General features: G+C 36.6%; 1 protein-coding gene across 2 annotated transcripts in view; it reads right to left on the reverse strand.

The window, feature by feature from the left end:
* LOC108972994 overlaps positions 1–13,357 on the reverse strand; it is a 111,457-nt gene that overhangs the window by 53,615 nt on the left and 44,485 nt on the right. Inside the window, exon 2 of one of the 2 annotated variants that reach the window (XM_018939984.1) lies at positions 6,567–7,700. In XM_018939984.1, the coding sequence (XP_018795529.1) occupies positions 6,567–7,605 (1,039 nt within the window). In that variant the 5' untranslated portion in view covers positions 7,606–7,700. Of the gene's footprint in view, positions 1–6,566; positions 7,863–13,357 lie in introns of both variants that reach the window. The other variant, XM_018939980.1, reaches the window with a different exon arrangement.

Below are 13,357 nucleotides of genomic sequence, written 5' to 3' on the forward strand. Positions count from 1 at the left end.
AACACTGCTGGTCTGCTCGAGATTTGAGGGTTTTGGTGTTTTCCGGCGGCTGCTTAAATCACTTGTTTAACTTTTAAATGTTGCACATTTCTGCAAAATGCACGTAGCCGCGTTTGAATACTGTATTCTTTTCTATGCAAGTGCCACTGCACATTAACTTTAATTAAGTAGATTTTGTGGCGCGTTGGCGTTTTAGTGGCTGCAGCGCCAGCAGTGTCAAATGTGGCAAGCAGCGTTTATGCAAATTGCAGTGTATTTTATAATTGGATTCAGCTGATTGCTGCATTTAAAAGCTAAAGTGGTTGCACTTAAAAAAATTACCGCTATAGAAGTCTTCACAATGGTTTGAGAAATTCAGCGCAGCACGTTGAAGCCAGTAGAATAGCTTGAAACGAGTTTGCGAAGCAATACAAAAGCTTATTGTAGACCATTTGGTCCAAAGCTCTGAAAGCTGGATGAAGCCAAGGCCATCAGGTGCTCACAACAATACTGGTTTTAGAAGTACTCTAGCTAAGAAATTTGAAAATATAAATTGTTTTTTCATAATTCGATAGTTTAAATATCCTAAAATATGTATCTCTCTGAAAAGATTTCTCAAAAATCAAATTAATTCCGAAGGTTAAGCCATTTTAGTGGGGTGGCAACTGCATGAAAGTAAAACTTTGAACGCGAAACTACCTTTTGCCATGCGGTTCTCATAATATACCAAGTTTCGAGCCAGTCGATCTTCTTGAAATATGGCGTGAATATTATTTAGTATCTCTCTATCACAAAAATTGAAAAAATTAAACTTATAATATTTTCAAAAAATTCCGGAAAGTTAAACAAGTATTGAAAAAATGTACATTTAAGTAGCCGCCGTTTAAAGCAAAAAAAAAAATATATTTAAACATTTCTTGAGATAATAAATTATTCTTCATTCTTTTACTTTTAAAATGACCACAAGGGTAGAAATCATAGCGTTCATGGCACTTTCCTCCTCTACTTCCATAACGCATAAGCCAATAAAAAACACAATTTTTTTGGAAAATTGTTTGTACTCTGCAAATATAAAAAAATTGGTATGGTAAAAGTAAAATATATATTTTTTGATCAATTGCCAAGAAACGCTTCGGGCCACTACACAGGAATATTTCCTTGACGGAATGGTTTGATCAAGCCTGATCCTTCCATCACCTCCTTCACTTAATCAATTAAATAACTTATACCGAATTCAGAGAACCTCAAGAACTCTGCGAAAACAAATTGAATCACGGTATAGCAAATCTGATATAATCAAAACACTTCTAATGTAACTTTTATTTTTATTTGAAAATTGATAACTTAAATCACTTGTTTAAGGGGTTACTCGGGTTTCCTGGTTTCAAAAATCGATGTTTTTCATTGTTTTATTAAATTCTACAACACTTAAATGCTGTCCTAAGTTTTCAAGTTGATCTTGCGAACATGGGCGCTCGAGGCTGGCTGCACTAAGCGCACCGTCTTTAAACGCGTTTTTCTCAAAACTGTGTTTTTGTTGGCAAGATTTCTCGAGAACTACTCAACCGATCATCATGAAAGTTTACACAGATCTTTGATATACAGTTCTTAAAGACTTGGACGAAGGATTTGTTTCGTGCCTAAAATTTCATGTTTCAAAACTTGCAAAATTTTCATTTTTTTTGTAAAAGTATTTGCCAAACATCCAATTTTCAGTTTTTTCTTCGTTCAAGTTCTAAGTTAAGGTTTTAACTGAAGCACGTATTTCTTTTAATTTTAGATGACCTTGGAGAAAGTTATCTTCCGAGAGTTCACCGGACATGGCGTCGCAATGGCTGAGTTTAAAATACTTTTTTCCAATAATTTCATAATTACTTTGCAAAAGTCTATATTTGTAGTAAAAAAATTCTAATAAGATATTTCATCTTTTATATGAGAAAACAATTGTTGAAAAATGCTGTCTTTTACTCGAAGTTACCGCATGTAACCTCTTAAGGCATGTCAAATACTGTAGTGAAAACGTTTCTACACCCTAAACAAACTTGAGTTTTTCCAAGGTAGATGCAATTAATCTTCTAACCCCAGATTCGGTCGAACCAATTCAATTAGTCATGTTGTCTTCGCCAAAGTAATACTGCAGTTGCAACACACGTGTGCGCGGGTTAATAAAAGCGAGCAAAAAGCATGCGTTTCAAGTTCTGGCAGACTATTCTAAAGTAATTTCAACAGCTGCAGTGTTAGCCACAAACAAATGCTTTCGATTAAAAGTTAAGCAAAAAACATGCCCATGCAACTTTTACAATGAAAATGTCCTTGCAACATAATTACGTTTAAAGGAATTTCTTTGCAAGCTCACAAATACACACACCCTACACACTAAAGTTTTATGCCGCCGCTGCCATGGCAAGTAAGCAAATACTTAGTAGTTGAAGTGTAAGAAAACAAGAAAGGAAAACTTGCAACATTTCTGGCTGCACACAGCCTGCCACGTCGTATACGTACGGCTTCATTTGGGCTGCTCGGGGCACCTTCATACACTCTTGCGCCGATGATGATGGCGGCAAAAGCTAGAAAACTTAAATGCACGTGCCAAGGTGCATAAAGCATTGTTGAAGAGCACTAGAAGCCTGCACGCAGCTGAGCCACCTACCTCGAGCACACACACACACATACCAAAGGCACGGCAGAAGCGGGTGCGGGGCAGTTGCGGATGTGGCTGCGTATAATGCATAACGCAGCGGTGGAGGCAAACAGTGACAAAGTAGTTGATGGTTAGTGTCTTAATTTCATTTGAAAGTTGGCAGCTGACACACCGACGCACACACACACACTCACGCGTGGCGCTGCTGCTAACTTTTCCCACATGTGTTGTAATTTGTTTGCTGCCTCACTTTTGCTGCCACAATATTTTTTCGCTTAGTTGGCTAAAGTTATTTGAGTTAGCCAATAAAAAATGACTTGTCGTAACAAAGTTTCTGCAGAATCACTAAATGTGAGCATGATTTTCTATCGTTCTATCGTTCTTTCTCCTTATGTAATGCGTGTGTGTGGCGCATATGCCACATGTATGAAAATGCGAGCGCAAGTGAGGAATAAAGGATTTCCTTGTCGTGCTTAAATTACAAACTTACACAATTTTCATTATGTGCAAGAACTTAATAAATTATTTATGTTGATGATGGAATAGATGGATATGAGGTGTGTTTACACAAACAATTACTAAGGTGTGTTTAGTTTTTATGCCTCCGTTTGTGGCTGTTATGTTGCCGAGCGTGCTTTGTTGTTATTGTTATGCAAATACTTCTCGTTAGTAGAACTGCGACTGTCAGTTCGGCTCAATCAGTTTATTATCGGTGACTTGATCGATCAGCCATGGCTTTTATCTGCCGCTTATTTTTATCTCAAAATTAAGTCATTAAGTTGTCGGAATGTGAAATCCGATATGAACTGTTAAATATGTAAATATGTATGTGTGAATGCGCAGTGACGTTCGTTAGTGTTTTGCATAACATTAATTAAGCTGTCCAATAAAATTTGTGAAAAACTACTTAGTGACATGATAAAATGCCGAGCTATGTATTCGGAAAATAATTTACGTATTTTATTGAGAGGACAGCAGGTTTGATGGAACGTGTCTGCAGATGATTGACGGCTGACATTGGAATGAGCGTAAGTCGTTGGCACTGGCTAAATGAACTCGTTTATTTTTTTAGTGTCAAACGTGTAAAAGTAATCACAATAAAGTTTTCCAAACTTTCGGAAACATAAAAATATGTAGAAAACGAAGCAAAGCAACTTTCGAAGTATTTACACAATGCTAAGAGATCCATTTGTTTTTATTGTCAAAGTATTGAACCAAATCAGTTTCTTTCAAGAAATCAAGTCTTAAGTACAAAAGTAATTTCTCCTTTTGTTTAAAGCGAGCACTCAAAATCGAAATATTTCTCGTCGAATTTCGAGAATGAGCTTGTTTGAAACTTCGTTATGTATTATGTTAAGCAAATAACTAAAAAAAGTTAAAATATTGGCATAATCCACAATTTCCTATTAATTGAACGCTATTGCAATTAAGCTGCGCACAAAAAGTTTGACTTAATTTTTATCGTGGAAAAAAATTAACAACGAGCTTGCTGTCTTGACGTTTTCTATATGAAATGAAATCGCCGCTATGGAGATGTTGATAATTTTGCAGAAATGTTTTGGGTAGTCTAGTGTTTGGCTATCACAGAGCATTAAGCGAAGGTTGTGAGGTCATGGAAATTTCCCTCAAACGTGTCGTGCAGAGCCAAAAAGGCTAAAAAAAAAACAGCCTAATGGATTGACTGAACACATTTTGGTTATTGTTTTGCGTAAGAAGCTTGTCAATGTTAGATTCGTATCAAAATAATATTTGCAAAACTGACGTCGAGAAAAAAGTCTTTGTGCCCTTTCGTCAATTAAACCACTAATTTAAGTATAATAATATAAGAGGAGGTCAGCTTTTATTTAAAGTAAGCTAAGAAAAGGGAGGGATGGAGCCATGTGTTAAAGTTCGCGCAAGTGCGGAAGGTTCTCTGAGTGAAATTGACTAGTGAGTAGCCAGAAATGATTCTTTTATATGTGGTTCAGGCAGCGTATCTTAGACCAAATATCCTCAAAGACCAAAATGAAGAATTCAAAACAGCCTCTTAGAAGCAAAAACGAACGGCGCGCTGTGTAAAACTCGGGTTTAACCGCGTAGGCAGCGTCTATGCCAGTAAAGAATATGAAGGTAAGAAATATATTTCAACCCAGCTAAACCAGTTAATTCCAATTTCAATTTTTATTAATGCGAGTAGTTTAGCTTCATTCCAGTATTTCGCATATTTGAGTTTGAATTGGTCTCTGGTGTGCATTTAAGTAATTCATTAACCACTTACAAACTGACATAACAGGTAATTGGCACTCGGAGCAGACACACGTCTTCGCCGAGTATTTGATTATGCTTTTATGCATATGATTTCGCATCAGAAACTTGAGAGCTGATAAATGAACATGCCATACTTATTAGCATAAACTTAAATATGGGAATGCTTATTTACGAGCTTATCCAAGTTTCTCATTAAAGCTCCCTGAGGCCCGCCAGGTGACTTGTCTTGTGTTTGGTTTGGTGTGTTTGTGAAAATATTTCGAAAGTGTTTCTGGCGCGCATCCTGTAAATTTGTTTGTAGCCAGACACCTAAATATTACTTAGTGTGAAAGCGCTTTTAAAATGGTGTGGTCCACGATTTTTTCGCATTTAAAATTAAGCAGTTTATAGAATGTAAATTGTGAATTGTAAAGTGAAACTTGTATATTTTGTGCATTAACAATATTTTACATCGTTTTCTTTCTGAAAACACACTGGTGGATAATTTTTATGGGCGTTCAATTCGCACTTGTGAGAGTGAAATATAATATAATGAAAATGATCTTATATATGGCTAGTGACTTACTCATATTAGTTGAGAACACTTTCTTGATCATAATTATTTGGTGAAAAAATGGGTGAAATTGTTATATAACGGGTGATCTAAGTAGAGATACTTTCTAAAATAGCTTTTCTTTAACAGAACACGCGAGTCGCTATTTTTGTTCAGCATTGTTTGGCATTTCACCATGGCAAGATTTACGTCTGAACATCGTTTACAAATCGCTCAACTTTATTACGAAAGTGCATGGACCGTCTGAGACGTAGCCGTGGCCAACATTTGAAAGATATAATCCTCTAAAATGCCAAAAAATATTTGTTTAATGATAATAGACATTTATCAGTAACCTTGAAGTTTCTGGGTTTTTTCTTTAGAAAGTTGGGAACCTCGAAATGGAACAATTTCTTTAGTGCACACTGACTAGGAAAGAGTTGCAACTCGAAAAATTGCAAATCATTAGTAGGAGCAAACACAATTTCTGTAAAAATCATGAGGGTTTTACAGTCAAATTGTCGTGCCTAACGTGGAGTATATTCTCTAAAGTGGCTCTTAAACAAATATGATTTATTTTCCAGTTAAAATAGGAATTAAGAGACATTTCGGAATCGAACAAAAATATGACACTTGCAAATAAGCATCTCGTTATGAGACAAATTCAATAGTATTTTGAAATTTGTTTGCCTACTGTGATGTAATGTAAGGAGGAAAATGGTTACTATTTTTGCATAAATGTTCCCGGGTCCCACAAGGCGAATATATAAAGTGATTTCTGTCTGACAACTTGATTTTAAAGAGCGCAAAATTAAAAGAATATGTTTGCCATACTTCAGTTACAGCTGTTATTTTCATAACAAACATTTATCTCATATGCCATTAAATAATAATAAGGATTCAACACGCGTTCCCGATCTTATTAACGCCTCATTTGTTTGTACATACGAATATATAAGTACACTCCCCATATTATATGTAATTATCCAACTGCAAGTCCAATTTGACTGCTCAAATCATTTGTTATTATTTCAACAGCCGCTTAAATCATTTCGCAACGCCTAAATTTATGCCACATATTTGAAATAACATAAACCCAATGTATATATATGTTAGACATATGTAGGGAGGACACGTGTGTGTCAATGCATATGTGTGATGACTCACCTGGTCTATCCAGTTCGTGTATCAGTTCGTCCGGTTCTAAATATGTGGCCGCCACCATAAATGTTGTACGCGTCAATTCCGCAGACCGCCAGTCACGTGCACCGTTTGTGAAGAGAACTAAACACACACCAAACAGCCACCACAGATAACATGTTGTCACAGCCTGTGAGGCCGATCTGGCGGCTTTAAATATATATGCGGCATGTTGGCTACCCTGCGCCGCCGACCCCGCCACCGAAAATTTCGCCGTCGCTGACGATGCCCAACCACGCGTTGACGATGAAGCACACGATGATGACGATGATGTCGAAGCGAATAACGTGGTTGTGGTCAATGCCGCTGTGCTGGGTGTGTGGCGTGATGCTTCTATTGAATTGAATTTAATTGTGCTGGTGGTGTGGTTGCTACCACAATTGATATTGTTGCTTCTGCTGGTGGCGATGCATAGTGATGGCCACAGCCGCAATCGTCGCTGGCTCTGCTGCTGTTGTTGTTGCTGTTGGAACTGGTGTGTGTGGCGCTGCTGCTGCCGTCGGCCTTCATGTTGTGGATGTTGTTGATTAAAATGTTGCTGCCTTTTATCGGGCGCATTTGTCGGAAATGGCTGCTTATGTTGTTCGCTTTGTTGTAGCGCTTGCTCGACACAGCGCTTTGTTGTCGCGCCGTTTTGCTGGTGGTCATGTAAAAGCTGATGGAGCTGCTGTTGATGGCATTGCTGGTGGTGGTGGTGGTGGTAGTGTTGGTGGCAGTGTTGTTGGTGTTGCACGTGGCTGGGCGCGCGGTCGCTCTTATCAGTGTGTTGCACGCTGTGTGTTCGCTGCTGTAACGGTGCTCTCTGCTGCCATCGACTCGCGCTTGTTTGTTCGCTGTTCTGCAGTCGTTGTAGTTCGGCGTGCAACGGCCCAATATCGCCATCGGCGCTGTTGCTGCTCTCCGAGCTATTTCTATTATTGTTTTTACACTTTTTATATTTACTATTAACGGAGTTTTTGCAGCCAGCGATATTGTTAACCGCCGCATTCATGTTTAATTTAATCATTATATTTTTTCGTTGGAAAAGTTTTTCTGTGCGTTATTGTCGCTTTCGCTGTTGTTGGCGCCGCATGCGGCGCTGCCGTGCTCGTCGATTATTTCCTTCAAAACAAACAAACGCTCATTCATTTATCGGTATATTTTCACRCTCCACTACGTTTGATTACACGCCCTGCGCGACCCGCACTTTCATCGCGCTTTTTCCGCTTTTGCGGTTGCGTTGTTGGCGTAGCTTTGTGCAAATACTTTTTGCCAGGACAATGGCTGTCAATATATACGCGCATATGAATGTGTGTGTGTGTGTGTGTGTGTGGCGAGCAAATAATAAATTAATTTATTTGTGTTTGCATTTGAGTCTGTAATTGTCGCCGTCATTGTCGCTGCATTTTGTTTAGTTTATCATTGCCGMGCATTGCTGGCGTGTTTATTTTAAATTTGTTTGTTCTCGATGTACAGTTTTTGTTTCGCTTCAACCTTTTACATTTTTAGCATTTTTCGCTTTGCGGTCTGCCGACAAAAAATATTCGAATTGCTACACTTTTTAAATGAATTATGATTTGATGGTTTGAATTTAAGTCAGCTAACGCTAGTTGGGAGTGATAAGGTAGTTACGAGAGCATAGCATAGTGTTTGGTAAATACTTATATCGCAAAACACAGTTTAATGTTACATATGTACATATATATTTGGTAGTCGAAAAAGTCTTTTCGTATTTTGTCAGTAGATGTCACAGCTGCCGCACACACTTTTTCGATTACCCAATATATTAATAGGACAATTGAAAAGCGCCTAAAAGCTATAAAAATCGGGAAATATTCGGAAAACCCTAGAATATACGCCAGCCTCCATCTTAAGCGCTAAATCTACTCCTCACTGCGTGTTGCCTGAGCTACTTGACTAGATTAGTATTGTCTCTTGTACGAAAATTAAATTTCGCTTGTAAGCGTTTTCATTCATAACTGTTCTACACACACACACACTCTCAAAGGAGTATGTGTGAGTTTGGAGCCACTAACACGTTCGCAAAAGCGCTCACGTGCGTTTATTTACAGCACAGTTGTTGGGTAACAGCAAAGGTTAATTTTGTCGTTGTTGTTGTTGCTGCCGGTCTTGCCAGTGTCAACGCGCTACGTGCACTGCGTTGCCGAGTGTAACATGTAATTCTTGCTTTCATATTTTGTTGTTGCCTTTCTATTCCTTTTTACCCAGCATTTTCTATTGTCCTATTCGATTGTTATTTCTGCCGGAAACACTGTTTGTTGTTCGTTATTTGCTGCGGGTGTTGATGTTGCTGTTCACTGCAGCAATGTTTCGCTTTTTGTTTCGGCTGCAATTTTTTCGTCCTTCCGTGCGTGGCGTTATTGTGTTGCAATATTTGTTGTGTAATTTAATTCAATGTTTGCTTTCTCTTCCGTACACCACACTTTCAATTAAACAACAATTGATGTAGCTTTCATTTCCTGTGCACTTGTAGTTGCCAGCTGGACATGGCCGGCTCACGCTCGCTGCGCTGCCGCCATCTACATTCCCTAAGTGACGCCAGTGAGGATATAGTTTTTCCAGTGTTTTGCGCTTCGCAGTCGCTTTGTTGATTTTTAATCTGAAACGGAAACAAAGTGCGACAATAAGTATTTATGAATTATGGCAGCGTTTTCAATGCAACATATTAAAGTAATATTTTCAAAATATTGGCGAAAATCTGAATGAGAAATCGCCAATATATTTTTAAAACATTAATATTCTATCAAAATGGATTTGCAAAATGAAAATCCGCATGAAATATTTTACAATTTGTATTATTCGTACATATGTATTTATAAATAAATGGCAGATTTGGTAGCTGGATGGGTTCTGCATAGGTGTGGAGTTTGCCGAATAAAATACAAGCCAAATTTAGCCTAGAGTATTTTAAATGTGCGCCTGAAGAAAATAGCAATCACATTTTTGTAATATATAAGCCCTCTCAGAGCTTCCTATACTAGAAGAAACTTTTATCGGATTACCAAAGCACTAATATTAAATTTGTAATTAATTGTTTGCATTTTGTTGCTTAAGGGGTTATATTCAGCTAGAAGGCCGAAAAGAAGCGAATTTTCCAAACCTTTGTCTGAGAAAACTTTTAAATTCATTGATCCATAAATATTGTACATCTATTATGGTATACTATGTATGGTAAGAGTGCAGCCCTTTTGCCTTTCGGGCTCAATTAGCACAGACTGTCCATTTTTCTGCACTGGTCGTAGACCTTTTATATTCGCTACCACGTTTTCACCTTATCTTTCAAACCATTTTGAGGTTTCGATGAAGCTACTTATGTCTGTATTAGTAAAAATATTTATTTGTAAAGGAACTATAGCTGATCTCCGAGAGATCATCTCAAAGCGGTTTTGTGGTGACCACTATATCTCTGTACTGAACCCACTGAAATTTAATACACCAGACATATTTCGTGAAATTAATGATAAATCTATTAATTAATCGCAGGGATAGGCAAACCAAAATATCTTGACAATATGGCGGTTTCTCAAAAAAAAAAAAAAAAAAAAAAAAAAAAAAAATTTAAAAAAAAAAAAAAAAAAAAACAAAAAATAAAATATTTGTCTTCGAATAATTACGAAAATTATATTAAAGAGACTCGAGTTAAAATTAGAGATCAGACATTTCATCACTTCAGTTTTCGAGTAATGTTGGTCACCGACTTTGGAAAAACCATTTTGAAAAAAAAAAAAAACGTATTTAAAGTTTGGCCTTGTACTTCCAAACACTCTGACCTGACACACCTTTTAAAATTTGCATGCAACTTCGAAAACATATTTATTATGAAATTAATTGATTTGCGATATCAAAATAAAAAACCAAAAAAATATGAAATCGCTTGTATAACTTTGCCGACCACTGCTCCAAAGTATTTAATATGATGGCTTTGTGCCAGCTCTGGTTAAAATGGTAGAATATGGAAAAAAAAATTATTAAAGTTCTTATACAAAAATTTGGGTTTCATTTTTTTTCAATCTGGTATTTGCAATCTTTTATTTAATTAACATTTTTTTGATTATCAAAAAGTTATATCAATAATTTAAATGTCAATGATTAAATAAGCAATCCTGCTTCCAGATAAAATTTTATAATTTTAGATCTTCCTTTTTTTAATATAATGAAATATTTCCTTTAACCAAGCCTTTTGGAGAGAGAAGATACAACGATTAGCCCAATCATACAGATTGTTAAGGAGAAGCCACAACCATGTTACGTATACGCCTCAGCCGCCCAATCCTTTTGTTTAAAAGTGAAACATAATTATCGTACGCATGAATCAACTTTACTGCAATAAAACAAAGAAATAATTTCTCTTGGAAAACAAACTATTTGCGGCACTTTGAGAGCAATAACTTAATTTGGCCAGCCATAAAATTGCTTACGTATACTCCGCCATTATGCTGGGGAAAGCTGTAAAAATTAATCAAGATTACGCGCAAAAAACACGGATAAAAAGCCATTACACATAATGACTACATTAACACAATTATTGCCATTGCAGCCACAAATGCAGATGTCAAATGTTTTGTGAATGGCGAGCGCCGGCGGCGAGTTGAAAAATCCGAGAAATGAATGCGCACAATTTAAAAATGTTAATGAAAATAATTTACACGCGCTTAAGTGTCAACACACGCACGCACATGTGTGTGTGTGCCAAAGCAAACACAATAAATCAAATAGGGCAATAAGCAAACATTAAACAAGTGCATCATTAAAACATCAATTATCAAAGTAAACAAAAGTGCAAAAGTGTGTGCGTAAATAAATCGAGAGACACGCGTGCGTCCGATTGTGGGCGCTTGATAGCGGTATTTGTTGCACATTGTCGCTGCGCTGCTGTTGTAGTATTTAGTTCGATTTTCTGTTGGCGGCGAAGAGGCCTCGGCGGTGTAAGGGTGTGTACAGCAACAGAGAAAACACAACAGCAACCACAACAGTTAAAATCCAAATAAATAAAATAGCAAAAGCGCTGAAATACTTGATTGAGTGGCAGCGAAATCAAAAGTAAATATTAACGATTGAAATAAATCTGTAGCGGCAGCGATGCATGTGGCGGCAGCGCCATAAAATGCTTTAACATCTTTTGTATTAAAAGCGTATTAAAAGCGTTGATAATTAACGAGTTTTGTGTGTGTAAAATCCACCGTTCCGTCGGCATCAATAAAAAGTGTTTACACAAAAAGATATATATATTTTTTTAATCAAAACTTGGTAAATAGAACTTTGATACTAAACAAGAAAAGCCGTTAACTTCGGAGGCATGGAAGCTGTAATACCCTGAACAGGGTATATTAAGTTTGTCACGAAGTTTGTAGCACCCAGAAGGAGGGGTCGGAGACCTTTTAAGATATATATATATACATGATCAGTATATCGAACTGAGCCGATTAAGCCATGTCCGTCTATCCGTCTGTCCGTCTGTATATATACGAACTAGTTCCTCAGGTTTTAATATATCGTTTCGCAATTTTGCAAACGTCATTTTCTCTTCAATTATTATTATCTTATTTGTCGGATCTGCCGTTATCGGACCACTATAGCATATAGCAGCCATACAAACCGAACGATCGGAATTAAGCTCTTGTATGGAAAACTATCACGTTTGACAAGAAATATTCACGAAATTTGGTACACATTATTTTTTGAGGCAACAATGTAATCTCCCAAGAATTTGTTTAGATAAGTTAATTATAGCATATACCTGTCATACAAACTGAATGATCGGAATCAAATGCTTGCATGGGAAACTTCCTCATTTGACGATATTTGGTAACAGTTATTGTTCATAAAAATAATGTAATATCGGTAGAAATTGTTCAGATCGGCTCACTATAGCATACAGTTGCCATACAAATCGAACGAACGGTATCAAGGGCTTGTGTGGAAAACTTTCGCATTTGACGTGTTATCTTCACGAAATTTCGCTTAAATTACTGCTTAAGGTAATAATATAGTCTCCGAAAAAATTTTTCAGATCGGATTATTATTGCATATAGCTTCCACACGAACTGACCACATAGTTACTAACAGAAATGCATCTGTGAAGGGTATTTAGCTTCTTTGGAATCGATGTTAACGGTTTTTCTTGTTTATAGAATAAAAATGTTCAAAAACACATTTCTCAGTTTTATGGGCCAGTTTAGATGGCAGCTATTTTCTATAGTAGTCCGATACATATGTATATATTTTATGGGGTTTCGAAGTATCCGTTGAGTGCTAAGTATAAATATCGTTGCAAACCTAAGGGTATAATGACTACAAAAATTAATTTGCAATTAAATTTTTGTGTGTTCCTCTCAATACTGGAAAATTTAAAATTTATGACATTTCGTATTGGACACCATACTTTTATAACAAATTAAAATCTTTTGTCTGACTGCTTACTAACAACCCTACCATAAATTTAACCCATTACGACATTTATGTCTTTTGCAAGAAGCCGATTTCAATTTCGAAAAAATCAGCAATAATTATTTATAGCTTTGATTTACAATTGTAAACTGAAGCTGTCATCAATTTGGATTGAGGTTAGGCATTCATGAACTAAAATGTATTTTTTTAACATCCGAACTGCTGAATATGATATTTACTTCAGAGCTTAGCTGCATTTTGATCGCTAATTATTATATAGCCAAACATTTCTAAATGAACAACCTTTTTTAAAAAAATTCCAACTTATTAATTTTAAACGTTTTTTCATGTTGAACTAGAAAATGGGTCAC

The sequence above is a fragment of the Bactrocera latifrons genome, unplaced genomic scaffold, assembly GCF_001853355.1.
Source record: "Bactrocera latifrons isolate USDA-ARS-PBARC rearing strain unplaced genomic scaffold, ASM185335v1 scaffold_11, whole genome shotgun sequence".
NCBI lineage: Eukaryota > Metazoa > Arthropoda > Insecta > Diptera > Tephritidae > Bactrocera > Bactrocera latifrons.